Source organism: Eschrichtius robustus, chromosome 4, assembly GCF_028021215.1.
Source record: "Eschrichtius robustus isolate mEscRob2 chromosome 4, mEscRob2.pri, whole genome shotgun sequence".
NCBI classification, from domain to species: domain Eukaryota; kingdom Metazoa; phylum Chordata; class Mammalia; order Artiodactyla; family Eschrichtiidae; genus Eschrichtius; species Eschrichtius robustus.
This window is the reverse complement of record NC_090827.1, coordinates 49,764,483-49,784,585: the sequence shown is the minus strand read 5'-3', so window position 1 is coordinate 49,784,585 and position 20,103 is coordinate 49,764,483. Positions and strand designations below refer to the sequence as shown.

Below are 20,103 nucleotides of genomic sequence, written 5' to 3'. Positions count from 1 at the left end.
CTCCTGTTGCATTCACACTCAGTTCTGTAAAAGTTTACAGTTATTTCATATGATTGGATTTTGTATTCACAACTAGTCTTCGCCCCAGACAGACCTTAAGCTTCTTGAGATCCCCCAGTGCCTGGAATTACTGTTGCGTGCATAGTAGCTGCATCATCAAAATGCTTTTATCAACTGATTGATGTAATTAAAGCTACACTTGTGCAGACTATAGCAAGAAGTCTCTCCTACTTTTTTCCAGGATAACAGTTGCCTTCTGTTATCAGCATTTTCCATAGATAGAGCAGGTGCTAAGTTAGACACATATCTCTTCTTAGACATTGATAGCACTTGTTTGATAAACTCCTAAAGACCCTTAGGATTTCATTTGCATGGAGAAAACTATCAAATGACAGAGATAGTGGCACTGAGTACCAAGGGTGGGTAGAGAGGGGAGAAATCAGTGTTTCTAGTGCAATGTCCCCTTGTAAGGAATTTCTGAAGCATCTCCCTTCATCTTTTCTCCATGTGCTTGGAGGCTAATTTAAATGCAAAATAAAAACAGGACTAAATACATTCTCATCAAGTAAACAGTGCCATTTGGGTCCAGAGAAGCAAAGAGAAACAATTTAAACTCCTTTAGAAGCTGTAAGAAATTGACAGCCAAGAGCCTTAAGAACTCTGAACAGTCAGTGAGGTGTTCCCTTAAAAGTTGGGTACAAGGATCTTGCTATGGCCAGGATTTTCCTTTGATGATTGTAGTTATCTGCCTACTTATTAGTTCTATTGCCTTATTAATTCAAAGACTCTCACTTTTGTAAAAAATAGATGAGGTGAGAATAGGATCAAATTGGTTCTCTTACTGGCTAAAATTAGCTCTCTTATTGGCTAAATCAATTCTGGGGGGAATTTTTTTTTTTTTTTTTTTTTTTTTTAATCAACTGCCGTCTTCTTGTTAGGTCATCCCTTTCTGACAGATGAGGAGCTCACCACACTCCCCATTGTCAAAGTGCTTCCCTCCAGTAAATACACCGGTTCGGAGTTGAAATCAGTCATTCGAATGTTGCGGGGTTTACTAGATCAAGGAATTCCGTCTAAGGAGCTAGAGGTAAGGGGCTTTTGACAATGGTTCTTTCTCCAACAAAGTTTTCTGCAAGGTTAGGAGAAATTTTAAGAGTCTTGAAAATGTCTATTACTTTACAACTTCCAACTATAAAAGCACCATCTTGTCATTTCTAGCAGTAAATTAATTTTTCTAATTAGGATCCTAATAGTATTGATTTAAAGGGATCTCTTTAGCAGCTTCGGAGCTTGATAAATCTCCCTGAAGATTATCCTCATATGTAAGGCTAAAGAGTTTTTTTAAAAAGTCAAGTGTCAATTCCAACCATCCACTAAACTTCATAGTTAATACACTAAAGATGTGATTCATCGTTAGCAACAGTTTTTATTTTAATACAGCTCCAAGAATGTGCCCCCCAGTTCAAAGCAGCAGTGCTTCAGAGGCCTTGCTCCTGTGGTCTTGCTGGCCCCATCCATTACTTACCACTAGGCCAAAGAATAATGTAGCACCACTGTGGTTTGGGGGTCTACCTTGCCCATCTCCCTCAAACCATCTGCTTACTTGCCCACATCCTGAGCTTTTCGTAGACCCTGAAGTGAAAGGAGATAACTTCTACTGAGAGCTTCAACAGTGTGCTAGATGCTTTGTGTATAATGCTCAAAATATTTTAAATCCCATTGTATGGATTTGGAAACAAGTTCACAATGTTAAGTTATACTCTTTCTCTCCATTTTGCAGACGTGATTTCTTCTTTAAGGTCTTAAGTTTAAATATTACCATCTCAGAGACCTTCCATCACAACCCTTTATAAAGCAGATGTTTATTTTTCTGTATCACAGCAGCTTGTTAATTTCTTCAAAGCATATATCGCAATATTTGTTTGTTTACTCTTTTACTGCCTCTTTCTCCCAGTAGCCTGTGGTCTCCAGGACAGCCCAAATCACATCTTCTTTCTCTCTAGTGTATTCCCAGCACTTATTACAGTGCCTTGCTTATAGTAGGCATTTTCAATGTATATTGGTTGACTTGGATGGCTAGATGGATGGATGGATTAATTAATGAGTGAATGAAAAGTGAGAAAAGAGTTGACTTTAGAATTTAGGACTGTCTTACCACAATTCTACCACGTGGAATATTCTGTGACCCCAGAGACAATAATGCAAGAAATTCTGCTCCAGCTCATTACTTTAAGCCAAAATTATTTTCATGAATTGTGTTTTTTTTTTCTAAAATGAAATTATAGACATCTTTAAGCTGAAATTTAAAATTAAGATACAAACTGCTGCCTCACGAAGTTAGTTGACTACAACATGTTAAAGATATTTGCAACAATATATTTCAACAACTGGTATATTGAATTAGTATTGGGATTGCAGGCTTATTTGTCTTGACAGGACATATCTGTTTCTTAACGGTCAAATTTGCCCTGATCAATAGTCAGTTTTGCACCCTGCACATTTAAAGCATTTGCAGGGGCTTCCCTGGTGGCTCAGTGGTTAAGAATCCACCTGCCAACGCAGGGGACACGGGTTCAAGCCCTGGTCCGGGAGATCCCACATGCCGCGAGACAACTAAGCCTGTGCACCACAACTACTGAGCCTGTGCTCTAGAACCACGAGCCACAACTACTGAAGCCCGAGTGCCTAGAGCCCGTGCTCCACAACAAGAGAAGCCACCACAATGAGAAGCCCGCACACCGCAACAAAGAGCAGCCCCCGCTCGCTGCAACTAGAGAAAGCCCACGTGCAGCAACGAAGACCCAAGGCAGCCAAAAATAAAAATAAATAAAATAAATAAATTTATTTTTAAAAAGAGCATTTGCAATCATTACTGAATTACTATTTATCTCAACAAATTTAATTTTATTTCCACTTTTGCTTACAGAATCTTCAAGAATTAAAACCTTTGGATCAGTGTCTAATTGGACAGACTAAGGAAAACAGAAGGAAGAACCGATATAAAAATATACTTCCCTGTAAGTTCCAATTTGGCTTCAAATCAAATGTATGTTTAATATAATTTAAACTGATTTAAAACTTATATACTAGTTTGCCTTATCTCTCACGTAAGTGTGCACACACGCAGGCACACACATTCAGAGATTTACATCAGTAACAAATAAATTTATATATACAACCTGAATTCTTTTAAAATTATCTGTGGGGCTTCCCTGGTGGCACAGTGGTTAAGAATCCGCCTGCCAATGCAGGGGACACAGATTCAAGCCCTGGTCCGGGAAGATCCCACATGCTGCAGAGCAACTAAGCCCGTGTGCCACAGCTACTGAGCCTGTGCTCTAGAGCCCGCGAGCCACAACTACTGAGCCCGTGCACCTAGAGCCAGTGCTCTGCAACAAGAGAAGCCACCGCAGTGAGAAGCCTGCGCACCGCAATGAAGAGTAGCCCCCGCTCACCGCAACTAGAGAAAGCCCGTGCACAGCAACAAAGACCCAACGCAGCCAAAAATAAATAAATAAATAAATAAAATAAATAAATTTATAAAATTATCTGTGTATTCTGAAAATTGATTAGAGGCATCTTAAACACTTCTTCAGACATTGATGAATTTTTAAAGTCTTTTTAAAAACAGGAATTGGCTTCTAGATAAGCAATTTCTTAGTTCATGTGTCACAATCAAATCTATTCTACTATTTTAAGTTTAGAGAAATGTCTGTGGTAAATAACAGCTGTATACGTGTGTGTGGCCACCATGGGACTACCAAGTTACATTGTACTTTGAATTGTTTAAGATAACAGGAAGAAAAAAATAGCAGTTCTTTTTACTCATATTTCACCCATTTCACCAATCAACGTGGTTTTTAAAATATATATATATATGTACACTACCAAATGTAAAATAGATAGCTAGTGGGAAGCAACCGCATAGCACAGGGAGATCAGCTTGGTGCTTTGTGACCACCTAGAGGGGTGGGATAGGGAGGGTGGGAGGGAGGGAGACGCAAGAGGGCAGAGATATGGGAACTTATGTATATGTATAACTGATTCACTTTGTTATAAAGCAGAAACTAACACACCATTGTAAAGCAATTATACTCCAATAAAGATGTTAAAAAATATATATATATATGAATATATGTATATGGCTAAAATATTAACATCTAGCAACTTCTTATAATAATCACAAGCCACATTTACATATATAATCATGTTGGATTACATGATATGACATACTGACCTTATCTTTGCCAGGAAGTCATAAATTCAAAGATAAATAACATAACCAATAGTGACAAATCATGCAATAAATAATAATACAATTGAATTTTTTCAATCAAGGTGGAAGACACAAAATTCATTTTAGAAAACTTCCTTTAAGAATTGAATCTTAGACAGGATTTTTAAAATGGAATAGATCATGGTTTGGCATAAAGTAGGTGCTAATTGTTTCGGGCAAAAAAAATGGCAGACTAGTATCTCAAAGCAGAATGGGATAAGCCATAAATCTAAAACTACTGAGTAGATTTGTTTCCGTGGATCAAGAGATAGAAGTCAAATAATAGAAGGGCAATTGATGGAGGATTTTGAAATCTATTACTAAATGTCATAATTTGGTAATCACAGAAATAACCAGTTATATTTGAGATTGAAATGACTTCTAATGTATAAGTACATACAGATTAATTCTCTTGGATGAGATGGTTTATATACACTTTTTACTGGGGGAGCTTGGTTTGAAAATGTGTATTTTGACTATATGAAATTACAATGCCTGGAGAATAAAGTGAGCTACCTTTTTATTTACTGAGTTAGTTTATTATTTTGGCTGCTTACTCAAAAGACTATGATTAGATAAGCAAGAATTAATTGTGCCAATTATATTTGTAATAAGTAATAGTTTCACTGTAATACTAATTTTTATGAAATCATTTTCAAAATTTTCATTCATATTAAATTTACTATTGTCATCATTATTAAAATAACAATGGAGAAGTAGCAAAGTTGTGTTTCCCTAGTTATTAAGAAGTTCTAAATGCATTCATTAATTTATTAATTTTGATTTTTTCCAACCAAATCTATGTGAACAATATCTAATTTTTTCCGAAACTGAGTTGACATCTTAAATATACTTATAATATGAGGGAAATGTGCAAACTGATTTGACTGTACTGCAGTTTGAAAATATGTGTTTATTAAAATGTTTTTGTGATTTCATCTATGGTTATGAGGAAATTCTGATAATCTTTGACTCACCTTGTCTATAGGGCTCTTGTTTAAAAATGCATGATATAGATGGCTCTGTTTTGTGGTTGGAAATTCACAGACGATGCTACAAGAGTGCCTCTTGGAGATGAAGGTGGATATATCAACGCCAGCTTCATTAAGATACCAGTGGGGAGAGAAGAATTCGTCTACATTGCCTGCCAAGGACCTCTCCCTACAACCGTTGGAGATTTCTGGCAGATGATTTGGGAGCAAAAATCCACAGTGATAGCCATGATGACCCAAGAAGTAGAAGGGGAAAAAATCAAATGCCAGCGCTATTGGCCTAATGTCCTAGGCAAAACAACAATGGTCAGCGACAGGCTTCGACTGGCTCTTGTGAGAGTGCAGCAGCTAAAGGGCTTTGTAGTAAGGGCAATGACCCTAGAAGACATTCAGGTACGTGGATTAAATCTTTCCATGATTATATCAATGTGTTTCTGAATAAAAGCCAATGACTTCTTGGGTCCCATTTCAGTGGAACTAATTCCATCTACTATCCTTAATCTAATATAAGCTTAAATGTGACCCTCTTCATGAATTCTGCCAAATAGTTTCCTCCAGTATGTACTGTATTAAATGAAAATGATAATACAGGACTTTTACAGGATCAACCATCATCCTTTGCTTTGTGATAGATAGCACAGAATGGCTCAGAAGCTATGTGCTGGAAACATATTTTTCAGGTCAGACCTCTAAGTAGACTCAATAAAACTTCTTTTTAAAAACCTCTAAGTAGCAAATATTCCCCCATAAAGACAATGTATTTGGTAATACAGGAACAATTGTAGCATAAATGTTTGTTATTCAGGTAATTCCTATTGCAGCCACCTAAGCACTGAATAAATTTAGCTTGAATTAGATAAGTGGGTATACCTTAAGTAAAGCTGCTACTGTTTCCTCACCTCCACACCCCCTCACTTTATTTCCTTCCTCCACCCAGTAATACTCAGTTTGAGTAATGTGTTTCCTATTGGCGTTTTAACTTTGTTAAAGAAACAGAATAATTTTACTTTCATAGAAACAAAACTTACTGACTCAGTGTTATTGGTGGCATGTGAACACAGCCTGAGAAATTCCTTCATGATTTTTGACTTGTGATTTTACAAAGAATTAAAGATTATACTTCCTTATTCATTTACACCAGCCTACCCATTACTTATGCTAGCACAATTGTTCAATATTCCTTAAATGACTTGTTTATTTAATCAACACATGTTTATAGAGCTTAGGCCCTGTTATGGAATATAGGGATTCAGAAGTTAACAACACAAACAAAAGGAAATCCCTGACCTCATGGACCTTACTTTCTAATGAAAAGGTAACTGGTGTTGATGATGAAAAACATCATCACAGGGATATCTCGGGGGAGGGAAGCATTTCAGTCAGAGCAAGTGCAAAGGCCCTGAGACTGAACTGTGCCTGCTGTTTTTAAGGAACCAGAGAGGTCCCTATGGCTGGAGCAAAGTGGCCAGGAGCAAGAGGTTAGGTCTGAGAGGTAGCCGGGCCACATCATGTAGCGCTTTTAAGCCACTGCAATGACTGTGGCTTTTATCTAAGGTGAATTTGAAATGGGATCATTAAAAAAGGTTGCTATTCATATCAAAACGTAAATTTGCTTTTAGGGTTTCCAAAAAGTCATTTTTACCAATATTTAAAGTGTGGATCTAGTAACCTCCTTGATAAAGGCCCTCAGTGTGCTGTTTGATGGAGTCTGTCTTTCACTTTTCCTTGGATCTAATCCAATGACCAAGTCAAAATTTAAAAGGACAAAATAATAAGAAGAACTAATTATATGTGAACAACACAGTATGCCTTTATCTACTTATTCTGTTGTACAATTTCAGACAGGAGAGGTGCGACATATTTCTCATCTGAATTTCACTGCCTGGCCAGACCACGATACACCTTCTCAGCCAGACGACTTGCTCACTTTTATCTCTTACATGAGACACATTCATAGATCGGGCCCAATCACCACACACTGCAGCGCCGGCATTGGACGTTCAGGGACCCTGATATGCATAGATGTGGTTCTAGGATTAATCAGTCAAGATCTTGAAGTGAGTACTCGGAATTTTTTTTATTTATCAGTTTGTATGAATGACAATTTTCTTACTACATAGAATTGTATTTTAGTAAAGTAAACGTTCAAAACTGCATAGGCCATAATCAAGAAGAAATAATACTTCAAACTTATATTTATTTTACTGGGTTTTTTGTTATTGTTACCTATAGGTGGGAAATACTTTGTTATGCAAATTGATGCTAAATAGTCTATCTCTAAACAATTACTCCCAATTTTTTAAATTATTACTAATTAAAGCTAATAAGAGTATAATCTTACTTAAAACCTAAATTAGTATAAATCATGCTTAGAATGTTAGAATATCTTAGTACACAGAATATGTAATTAAAATCATTACCTCTTGAAGAATTTGCTAAAAACAGTTCTGTCTTGCTCTTCACACTCTCATGATAATTTAAGTAGGACAAATGAAATAGTCTGTTTCTCCCTTGGGAAAATAAAAAATCAGGAATTTTATTCTGAGCTGCAAAATGTAGGAAAAATACTTTGCCTTTTTTTTTTTTTTTAATGGAGATATTAGAAATTAGTCAGATTTCAGAGGGAAGAGCATTTCTGTTGGGGATTTTCAAATAGAATAACCTTCCTAATTCTTAAAAAAAATCATAAATAAAATTATCAAATGATGGCAAAGTCAGTTCACCAACTTAATTTTGTCCAGAACAGTTTCTCAAGACTGCTAGAAGGGGAAGGAGATTGGGGTGCAGAAATCTATGTAAGCCACTCCTTAGTGAATCTTTGGGGTTCAAATTCAGTTATCCTTTTTATTTAACATACAGATTCTGTTTCCTTTGGCAGTTTGACATCACTGATTTAGTGCGCTGCATGAGACTACAACGACATGGAATGGTTCAGACAGAGGTGAGTGTTGGCTGGTGCCTTCTAATGAAGATTTTTGTGAAAACATTTCTAGACTATCTTTTTTAAATGTTGCCTTTTAGTTTAAAAAATGAGGAAATGCAATATCTACAATGAATAGATTACAGAGAATAGGATGGTATATTGGGGGCAAAAATTTGGGGTGGAACAAAATAGCATGTAATTAGTGGCATTCCTTCCCCATTTCCAACCTAAAAAAGAGATAAAAGGTAATCTTCTTGCTACAGAAATTTCCTGAGAGGGAATGGATTCAACAGCATTGACCAGAAGGCAGGAAGGGAGGACGGAGTTGCTTAGCTTGGAGAAGGCACCCTTGGGAAAGTGTTCATTTATCCTCTGTTTTGATCATTTTCATTTCTCTTACCTAAAGTCAAAACATGGGTTAAATCACCCACTGACCTACAGACTTGGGTCCTTCCCAGGGACTGCATTACTTAGACTGTCTGTCTGCTCTGCATAGCTCCATTACCCTTTTTGTCTGTATTGGGGGAGGGATGTGGAAGCTTGTTTCATATATCTATAAATTCATTTATCTCTACCTCTTGAAGAATATAGAAGTTTACTATTTTTAAAATTTAAATTTGCCTACTTTCCCTTCATATACCTTTTTAATTCAAATTAAGTCTCCTAAATATTAAGCTGATTCACAGTCATATTTTTCTAGGTAACAAAAACATACTGATTTGTATAAGCAGTTCTTTAGACCCAGGAAGTTCACTTGTTTAACAGATGTTTATTAAGTGCCTACTATATGCCAGGCACTCTTCTAGATGCTTGGAGCATATCAGTGAATAAGATGAAGATCCCTGATGGAATAACAAAGATCTTCTAGTGGATGGTGATGAGGAAGGCAGATAATAAACCTGAGTTTATTATTATTTATTATTATTATTAGTTTATTATTATTATTATTATTTATTATTATTATTTAACTGAGTAAACGATATAGGATCTTTGAAAGTGATAAGTGCTTTAGAGGGAAAAAGAGTAGGGTAAAGAGGATGAGTCATGGCAGGTTGGGGTGCTATTTTAAATAGAGTGGTGCCACTGAGGACGTAACCCTTGAGCAAAGATTTGAAGGACGTGAAGCAGGTGGTCATGCAGATGTCTGGGGGTAAGAGCCTTTCAGGCAGACAGAACCACCTGTGAGGAGGTCCAAGGTGGGAGTGGGTCTTGTGTGTTCGAGAATAATCATGGCCAGTGTGTCTGAGGTGGAGGCAGCCGGAGGGGAAGTGAGTGAGGAGGTGACAGGGCCAGGGCCTGGGCTTTCCTCTGAGTGAGATGGAGCCATCGCAGAATTGTCTATATAGAATGACATGATCTGACTCCCATTTTAAAGGACCACTCTGGCTGCTGTGTTAAAACAAGACCAAATTGAATTGGGAAGGAGGGTGCAGGGTTAGAAGCAGGAGGTTGGTTAGGTGGCAAGCAATGGTGGCCCAGATTGGAGTGGTGAGTGTGGATGTAGGGAGAAAAGGGCATTATGTGAAGTGTTTGCTAATGGATTGTTTGTGGCGTGAGAGAAAGTCAAGGATAAATGTGTGGAAAATGTGGGCAAATTAAAATTCAAATGGGCAAAAGGAAATAAAAGGGTTACTTGTATTCCTCTTCTTCAGAGTTGTTAACATTTTAGGCAACATTCCGAACATTCTTTAGTGCACAATGTGTGTGCTCACGTGCACACAACTGTTTTAAATGAGATTCAACTGTAGTTATTACTGTTATTTTCCACTTAGTATACTGTGAATTTTTCCCATTTATTTTCAGGCTCATTAATTCCTTGCCAAATAACAGGAAAACTCAGATCCCTGCACTGTCAACTTAATAGAGAGTTAATTTCACTGAAAAAGTTAATTTTCAAAAACACATTGATTTTTGAAATCAAAAATATTCTTTTGTTCCAAAATATTTAAAGACAGTTATTTTGTGTAGTTCCTTGGGTATTAATTTCTTGACATTTCAAAACATCAAGATGAGTTCAATAAGTCTAGAGGAAATTTTGTAGGAAGTTTATTTTTCCATTATAAAAGCAAATCATAAAAATCACCAAAGCACAAAAAAATAGAAGTGGCCCACCCATCAGAGACAACTTCAGTTAGCACTCACCACCCACCCCCAAGGCTTCTTCCCTCCACATTTTGTCAATCTGGTTTCTGTTTCTTATAATTTTTGTGACAGTGCACAATTCTATACCCTGCTTCTTACATTCAACCCTATAACACAAGTTTTCATATTTTCAAAATTACTCAAGCATCACTTCCAGTAGTGGTGAAGCTATATGTATATATATATATTCACATTATACATCTAAAGTCTTCTCTCCCTCTCTTTTTTATTTCCTCTTTTTTTTGGGGGGGGGGCGGCTATAGGATCAGTATATTTTCTGCTATCAAGTCATCCTTTATGTCCTGACACGTCTTCAAGCTGAAGAAGAGGAGAAAGAGCAGGCCCCGCCTCTGAAATGACATGACAAGAACAGCCTTCTGGATGTCTGTCCATTTCTCTGCTAACTTCCAGCAGACGCTCCTGCTGTCCATTTAAAATAAAGATCACAGGGCAGTAAGTCCATAAAACATCATTATGCTTATTCTCCTCTACCTTAGAGGGGCATTCTTAATAACAATAAATAATGGTAAATGCTGTATGTTTACAGCTACTTTAACCTGTGATAATTATCAAAGATTTTTTTAACACTAACTGAATAATGCAGATCTTAGGGATGATTAAGGCAGCATTTGACTCTAGTTGACATTGTTACAAGGACACACTGAGTCAATTTTTAACGCACCAATCTTGTTTATAGCGAAATTATTTTCCAGTATTTTTTTAAAACTAGAGCTATTTTATAGGGGATACTTGAAACCAGTATTTAAGCTTTAAATGACAGTAATATTGGCATAGAAAAAAAGGTAGCAAATGTTTACTATATCAATTTCTAATGTTTACTATCTAGAACTTCCTGTAATATATTTATATACTTTTTCATGAAAATGGACATATCCAATGTTTGTAACTGCATCATGTTATACATCATCTCACTTTGTAAATAAAAATACACATTAAAACATGAACAAGCCAAAAGTGTGTGCAGACAAGTTAAACATTTTCAGTGTGCTATTTTTTAACAACATTCCAGGCCTCTGGGAAGGCAGGAACTTCTGGACCCCAACTTCCATATCCCTACTGGGTCCCGGTTGTGCCAGCCACAGGCCCTGGGAGTGCTGTCAGAACCCCTGGTAGATCTTCCAGGCTCTGATGGTGAGGATCAAGTACTGACTAACAGTGGCTAAGAAATTCATTCTCCCTTCCTGCTGCCTTCCCGTGAGCCTGACCTGTACATGAGTCAGAATTTTCAAGTCTTACTTGTTGTAAAACTCAGACTATCTCATGAAAGAAAACAATATCACACTACCTGGGAGGTTTATATTTGATTCTGCCTAAAGGGAAGAGATCAGCTTCAAAGAACCTGCTTCTGATTCTCAATACTGAACATATTTCACTAACTCCTAATTGTGACAGCATTCCTCCACTCAGTTGTGAGTGATGCCATCCCAAGACCCCAGAAACTGCTTGGTTCCTTCTCATAAGATTGACCAATTCTGAGCTAGTTAACTGGAATTTCTGATCTGACCCAAGTGCGATGATTTTCTGGGACCTACTCCTGAAGAGGTGAGGCTATTTAAGGGCAGAAGACAGGGTCAGGAAATGCACAAAACCCCACAGGGATGTGTGTGACTCCTCAGCAGGTAGCAAGTTTGAATCCTACCTCAGAAGTGGCTCTGAATCTGGCAAGAGAAGTATCACCACCATCACTTCCACTTCAATCAGAACAGTTTCTACAGATTGAGTTGTAGCTAAAGATTTGGAAAAAAGGTTTCTACTGCTTTAAAAGATTTTTAGAAACTACTGAGTGAGTTGGAATCATGAGACCTTGTTTTCCTGTCATAAGCACAGGAAACAAGGCCAGCAGGGTCTAGGAGCCAGTACAGCTGGAGGTGATTAGCTACCATCTGAAGTCAACAGAAATGGAGGGGGAAAGCTGGAGAAGGATCCTTTGTCTGGAAAGAATGTAGCTAGGAAATGGAAACTGTGGGAAGAAAATGTGGGTTTCGATTTACAAACCCTGAATGGAAACTTTTTTTTTTTAATAAATTTATTTATTTTATTTATTTTTGGCCGTGTTAGGTCTTTTTTTTTTTTAATGTGTTTTCTTTTCTTTCTTTTTTTTCTTTTTGTCGTAGGGCATAGTTATTTATTTATTTATTTTTGGCTGTGTTGGGTCTTCGTTTCTGTGCGAGGGCTTTCTCTAGTTGCGGCAAGCGGGGGCCACTCTTCATCGCGGTGCGCGGGCCTCTCACTATCGCGGCCTCTCTTGTTGCGGCGCACAGGCTCCAGACGCGCAGGCTCAGTAGTTGTGGCGCACGGGCTTCGTTGCTCCGCAGCATGTGGGATCTTCCCAGACCAGGGCTCGAGCCCGTGTCCCCTGCATTGGCAGGCAGATTCTCAACCACTGCGCCACCAGGGAAGCCCTGTGTTAGGTCTTTGTTGCGTGCGCGGGCTTCTCATTGCGGTGGCTTCTCTTGTTGTGGAGCACGGGCTCTATGCACGCGGGCTCCAGTAGTTGTGCCACTCAGACTCAGTAGTTGTGGCTTGCGGGCTCTAGAGCGCAGGCTCAGTAGTTGTGGCGCACGGGCTTAGTCGCTCCGCGGCATGTGGGATCTTCCCGGACCAGGGCTTGAACCTGTGTCCCCTGCATTGGCAGGCGGATTCTTAACCACTGCACCAACAGGGAAGCTCTGGAAACTTAATTACAGTAAAAATGCTACTGCCCTCATCTGGGATGTGGCTCCACTTCCATGGAATAGGGTGAGCCATTTGCTAGGGCCACGCTGGTTAGAAAGCATGGCGAAGCCACAGATCCAGGGTGGCACATGGAGACACTCCAATAGCCAATGAATGAATAAATACTACTTGGCTCCTAACGCACATTAGATAGCTAAGTACTATAAAATATACACCCAAACGTATAATGGCTCATACATAATAGAAGTTTATCTAAGAGATCTGGGCAAGAGAACAGCTCAGCAGGGCAGCTCTCCTCCCTCTGACTGTTAGGAACCCAGGCTGATGGAGTTTCTGTAATCAACACATAGCTTCCAAGGTCATCCTGGGAATCGTTTCCATTTCCCCAGCCAGAAAGGGGGGAAAGAGCAGGAACACCTGTGGGGGATTTTTTGAGCTGGGCAGGCCTGGAAACAAAGCACATCACTTGCCATATCAGCAAGGACTGGCCAAACAGGGCCCCTAAGCACAAGGAAGCTGGGAAATGAGTTGGTTGAGCAGCTGATTCCCAGTGACAGACAACTCTCTGCTATAGAAGGAGAAGCACAAGTCATGATGGAATCTATTTATAAAACTGAACTAAAGTTGTATATTTTAAAAGAATGTATCTTAATATAGTCACTGCAAGATTGGATACATCATTTTGTCCCCAAGTTTGGTATATGTCATTAATAGAAATATTTCTGTATTATGATAAAAAGAAGAGAAATGGCTATTGAGAAAAGGTCAGGTGTTCACATCTGTAGTTCCAAACAGCCTGCTAGATCTCTTGGTTTTAAGTCTGTTTGGGACTTCCCTGGTGGTGCAGTGGTTAAGAATCTGCCTGCCAATGCAGGGGACACAGGTTTGGTCCCTGGAGCGGGAAGATCCCACATGCTGTGGAGCAACTAAGCCCATGTGCCACAACTGCTGAGCCTGCACTCTAGAGCCTGTGAGCCACAACTACTGAGCCCACACACCACAACTACTACTGAAGCCCATGTGCCCTAGAGCCCGTGCACCGCAACTACTGAGCCCACACGCCACAACTACCGAAGCCCGCGCACTCTAGGGCCTGTGTGCCGCAACTACTGAAGCCCGTGTGCCTAGAGCCTGTGCTCCACAACAAGAGAAGCCACTGCAATGAGAAACTCGCACACCACAACAAAGAGTAGCCCCTGCTTGCCACAACTAGAGAAAGCCCACACACAGCAACAGAGATACAAGGAGGCCAAAAAAAAAAAAATGTCTAGTTATCTAAATGCAATGTGATACATCCAAGAAATTAACAACTCACCAAAGCAATCCTTCAGTCAGATGTCTTGACGGTGGACAATGTGTTCCCATTTTACATAATTCAAGGTACCTTGTTATGGAGGAGATAAATGTACCAAATATTCCATTGACCTGCATAATATTTTAAATCCAATCTAAATTTTAATATATCAATTTGGAATTGCACTTGACTGCAAGTAAGCAAAAACTAGCCCTACAGACTTACACAAATTAGAGGTTTCTTTCTTTAAGAAAACAAGTTCAGAAGTAGACAGTTGCTGGGATTGATTCTACAGTTCGATAATGTCAGATATAGTCCCACTTGTTTATTTCTGCTTTTGTTTCCTTTCCTGAGGAGACATAGCCAAAACATTATTGCTAAGACCCATGTCAAAGAGCATACCACCTATGTCTTCTTCTAGAATTTTTATGGTTTCAGGTCTTATATTTAAGTCTTTAATCCATTTTGAGTTTATTTTTGTATATGGCATGAGAAATAGTCTAGCTTGATTCTTTTGCATTTAGCTGTCCAGTTTTCCCAACACCATTTATTGAAGAGGCTGTCTTTTTCCCATTGTATATTCTTGCCTCATTTGTTGTAGATTAATGCCACATATGAGTGTGGGATCGTTTCTGAGCTCTCTATTCTGTTCCATTGATCTATGTCTGTTTTTGTGCCAGTACCATACTGTTTTATTACTGTAGCTTTGTAGTATAGTTTGAAATCAAAGTGTGTGATGCTTTCACCTCTGTTCTTTCTCGGTATTGTTTTGGCTATTCAGGTTCTTTTGAGTTTAATACAAACTTTAGAATTATTTGTTCTAGTTCAGTGAAAAATTCCATTGGTATTTTGATAAGGATTGCCTTTGGGTAGTACAGTCACTTTAACAATAATAATTTTTCCAATCCATGAGTACAGTATATCTTTCCATTTGTTTGTGTCTTCTTCACTTTCTTTCATCAGTATCTTACAGTTTTCTGAGTTACAGGTCTTTCACCTCCTTAGATTTATACCTAAGTATTTTATTCTTTTTTGATGTGATTGTAAATGGAATTATTTTCTTAATTTCTCCTTCTGATAGTTTGTTGTTGGTGTATAGAAACACAACAGATTTCTATATATTAATTTTGTATCCTGCAACTTTACTGAATTCATTGATGAGCTCTAGTTCTAGAAACACCAGTTGTTTTCTGGTGTTGACTTTAGGATTTTCTATGTATAGTATCATGTTATCGGCAAACAGTGACAGTTTTACTTCTTCCTTTCCAAGTTGGATTTCTTTTATTTCTTTTTCTTGTCTGATTTTTATGACTAGGACTTCCAATACTATGTTGAATGAAAGTGGCAAGAGTGGGCATCCTTGTCTTGTTCCTGATCTTAGAGGAAATACTTTCAGCTTTTTACCATTGAGTATTATGATAGCCATGTGCTTGTCATATACGGCCTTTATTATGTTGAGGTATGTTCCCTCTATACCCACTTTCTGGAGAGTTTTTATCATAAATAGATGTTGAATTTTGTCAAAAGCTTTTTCTGCATCTATTGAAATAGATCATATGATTTTTATTCTTCAGTTTGTTAATGTGGTGTATCACATTGATTGATTTCCGGATATTGAACCATCCTTGCATCTCTGGAATAAATCCCACTTGATCATGGTGTATGATCCTTTAATGTACTGTTGAATTTGGTTGAGGATTTTTGCATTTATGGTCATCCGTAATAGTGGCCTGTAATGTTTGTGTTTGTGTGTGTGTGGAGGGGGCGTTTCTTTGTCTGGTTTTAGTACAAGGGGACACTGGCCTTGTAGAATGAGTTCAGAAGTGTTCCTTCCACTGTAATTTTTTGGACAAGTTTGAGAAGGATAGGTGTTAACTCCTCTTTTTTTTTTTTTTTTAAATATTTATTTATTTATTTGGTTGCACCAGGTCTTAGTTGTGGCACGTGGGCTCCTTAGTTGTGGCCTGCAAACTCTTAGTTGCAGCATGCATGTGGGATCTAGTTCTCTGACCAGGGATCAAACCTAGGCCCCCTGCATTGGGAGCGTGGAGTCTTAACCATTGTGCCACCAGGGAAGTCCCTTAACTCTTCTTTAAATGTTTAGTAGAACTCACCTGTGAAGCTGTCTGGCTCTGGACTTTTGTTTGTTGGGATTTTTAAAATACTGATTCAATTTCATTGATAACTGAGATAATTTAGATAATTGGGCTGTTCATATTTTCTATTTTTTCCTGATTCAGTCTTGAGATATTGTGCATTTCTAGGGCTTTGTCGGTTTCTTCTAGGTTGTCCATTTTATTGGTATGTAATTATTCTTAGTAATCTCTCATGATCCTTTTTTTTTTTTTTTTGGCCACACTGCATGGAGTGTGGGATCTTAGTTCCCCAACCAGAGGTCAAACTTGTGCCCCCTGCAGTGGAAGCGCAGAGTCTTAACCACTCGACTGCCAGGGAATTCCCACTTATGATCCTTTGTATTTCTGTGGTGTTGGTTGTAACTTCTTTTTCATTTCTGATTTGGGCCCTCTTTTTTTCTTGATGAATCTAGCTAAAGTTTTATCAATTTTGTTTATCCTTTCAAAGAAACAGCTTTTAGTTTCATTGAGCTTTTCTATTTTTTTAAGTCTCTATTTCATTTATATCTGCTGTGATTTTTATTATTTCCTTCCTCCTACTAACTTTGGGTTATGTTGGTCTTTTTTTTTTTTTCCTTTAGGAATGAGGTTAGGTTGTTTGAGATTTTACTTGTTTACTGAGGTAGGCTTGTATCACCATAAACTTCCCTCTTAGAACTGCTTTTGCTAAAAGATTTTGGATCATTGTGTTATTTTCATTTGTCTCCAGGTATTATTTCATTTCCTCTTTGATTTCTTCAGTGACCCATTGGCTGTTTAGTAGCACATTGTTTAATCTCCACATTTGTGGGTTTTGCAGGTTTTGTTTTTTTTCTTGTAGTTAATTTCTAGTCTCATAGCAGTGTGGTCAAAAAAGATATTTGATATGATTTCAATTTTCTTAAATTTACTGAGACTTGTTTTGTGGCCTAGCATTTCATCTATCCTGGAGAATGTTCCATGTATGTGCCCTTGAAAAGACTGTATTCTGCCTTTGGATGGAATGTTCTATATAAATATCTATTAAGTCCATCTTGTCTAATGCATCATTTAAAGCCAGTGTTTCCTTATTGATATGCCATCTGGATGATCTATCCATTGAGGTAAGTAAGGTGTTAAAGTCCCCTACTATTATTGTGTAACTGTCAATTTCTCCCTTAATGTTTGTTAATATTTGCTGTAAGTATTTAGGTGCTCCTATGTTGGGTACATATATACTTACAATTGTTATATCTTCCTGTGGGATTGATCCCTTTATCATCATGTAGTGTTCTTCTTTGTCTCTTGTTACAATCTTTGTTTTAAAGTCTATCTTGTCTGATATAAATATTGGTACCCCAACTTTCTTTTGTTTTCCATTTGCATGCAATACCTTTTTCAGTCCCCTTACTTTCAGTCTGTGTGTGTCTTTAGATCTGAAGTGAGTCTCTTGTAGGCAGCATATATATGTGTCTTTTTTCTTTTTAAATCCATTCAGCCACTTTATGTCTTTTGCTTGAAGCATTTAGTCCATTTATATTTAAAGTAATTATTAATAGGTATATACTTACTGGCATTTTGTTCATTGTTTTCTGGTTGTTTTGAAGCTCTTTTTTGTTCCTTTCTTCTTCTTTTGTTTTCTTCCCTTAGGATTTGATGATTATCTTTAATGTTTGGACTCCTTTATCTTTGGTGTGTGTGTATCTATTTTGGATTTTTGGTTTTGTCATTACCATGAGGTTTAAATATAACAAGCTCTGTACACACATACATATATAAACATATATATATATAAATTTAAGTTGATCTCAAGTTCAGATGCATTGTAACAGCCCTGCATATTTGCTCCCTCTCCCCACATTTAATGTGTTTGACATCATATTTCACATCTTTTTGTTTTGTGTATCCCTTAACTAATTATTTTGGATATAGATGATTTTAATACTTTTGTCTTTTAACTTTCCTACTAGCTTTATAAGTAGTTGATCTACTACCTTTAATGTATATTTGCCTTTACCAATGAGATTTTTCCTTTTGTAATTTTCATATTTCTACTGTGGCCTTTTCTTTTCCACTTAGAGACATCTCTTCAACATTTCTTGTACAGCTAATTTAGTTGTGCTGAACTCTCTTAGCTTTTAAAGCTTCTCTGTAAAACTCTTTCTCTCTCCTTCAAATCGGAATGATAGCCTTCCTGGGTAGGGTATTCTTGGTTGTAGGTTTTCTCCATCACTTTGAATATATCGTGCCACTCCCTTCTGGCCTGCAGAGTGTCTACTAAAATGTCAGCTGACAGTCTTATGGGAATTTCCTTGTACATAACTAGTTGCTTTTCCCTTGCTGTTTTTAAGATTCTCACTTTAATTTCTGTCATTTTACTTACAATGTGTCTTAATGTGGACCTCTTTAGGTTGATCTTGTTTGGGACTCTTTGTGATTCCTGAACCTGAATGCCTGTTTTTTTCTTGCCAGTTTAGGGAAATTTTCAGCTATTATGTCTTCAGATATGTTCTCTGCCCCTTTCTCTCTCTCCTCCTCTGTGACCCCTATAATGTGAATGTTAGCATGCTCGATGTTGTCCTGGAGGTCTCTTAAACTGTTTTTTTGTTTGTTTGTTTTTGTTTTTGTTTTCAGCTTGAGTGATTTCCTCTGCTTCTTCCAGTTCACTGATCCATTCTTCCATATCATCTAATCTACTGTTGATTCCTTCTAGTATATTTTTTAATTTCTGTTCTTGTACTCTTCAGCTCTGTTTGGTTCTTTATATTTTCTAGCTCTTTGTTAAACTTCTCACTGTGTTCATCCATTTTCCTCTTGAGTTTGTTGAGCATCTTTATGATCGTTACCTTAAACTTTATTGGGTACATTGCTTATCTCCACTTAGTTTTTCTGGGATTTTGTCTTGTTCCTCATTTGGAACATATATCTTTGTCTCTTCATTTTGCCTAATTCTCTGTGTTTGTATGTATTTGTATGTATTAGGTAGGTTGGTTATGTTTCCCAATCTTAGAGAAGTGTCCTTATGTCGGAGACATTCTATGGGTCTGAGCAGCACACTCCTCTCTGTTCACCAGAGCTATATGCTCTAGGGGTTCCCCCTATGTTGGCTGCATGGGCCCTTTTTTTATGCCAGGGCTGACTACAGTGGGCATGCTGTTAGGCGAGGCTGGCGCTGGCCTTGTTGCCTGCCAGGCCCTGCCTAGTGCGGTGGCTGCTGGCCCACTGGTGGGCAGTGTTAGGTCCCAGTGTGGTTGGCTGCACAGCCTAGAGGCTCCCAAAACCAGTGCCAGCCCATTGGTAGACTGGGCAGGGTCTCCGGGCAGCTGGCTGCAGAGCCCAGGGCATCCCAGGACTGGTTCCAACCCGCTAGTGGGCAGCATATCATCCTTTTTAAGAAAGGAAACTGAAGTCCAGGGGGATTATCACTTGCTCAAGGTTGTCCAAATAACAGAGCTGGGATTCAATTCTAGGACTACCTGACTTCAACCCACAAGTCCTGAAGCGTCCTAGCTCTTTAAGTGGATCACAACAAGTATCCCTGGCAAAGCCCGTGTTCTTTACACTCTGCTACCCAAATATCCACCTGGCTCTTTTCCAGACACAGAGCTGGACTCATTCTGCTTAACATTATTTCTCTGGCCCCCCTTCTGAGCTTCATATAGGCCCTGCTTTTATGAATGCATGAT

General features: G+C 38.2%; 1 protein-coding gene across 11 annotated transcripts in view; it reads left to right on the top strand.

The window, feature by feature from the left end:
- The window catches only part of PTPN13 (protein tyrosine phosphatase non-receptor type 13), a 228,129-nt gene extending 217,240 nt beyond the window's left edge, over positions 1-10,889 (top strand). For all 11 annotated transcript variants that reach the window (XM_068542688.1, XM_068542686.1, XM_068542695.1 and 8 more), the window contains 6 exons: positions 939-1,087; positions 2,927-3,017; positions 5,324-5,661; positions 7,110-7,325; positions 8,147-8,209; positions 10,597-10,889. In XM_068542688.1, coding sequence (XP_068398789.1) covers positions 939-1,087; positions 2,927-3,017; positions 5,324-5,661; positions 7,110-7,325; positions 8,147-8,209; positions 10,597-10,692 — 953 coding nt within the window. In that variant the 3' untranslated portion in view covers positions 10,693-10,889. The remainder of the gene's footprint in view (positions 1-938; positions 1,088-2,926; positions 3,018-5,323; positions 5,662-7,109; positions 7,326-8,146; positions 8,210-10,596) is intronic.
- The last annotated feature ends 9,214 nt before the right edge of the window (positions 10,890-20,103 follow it).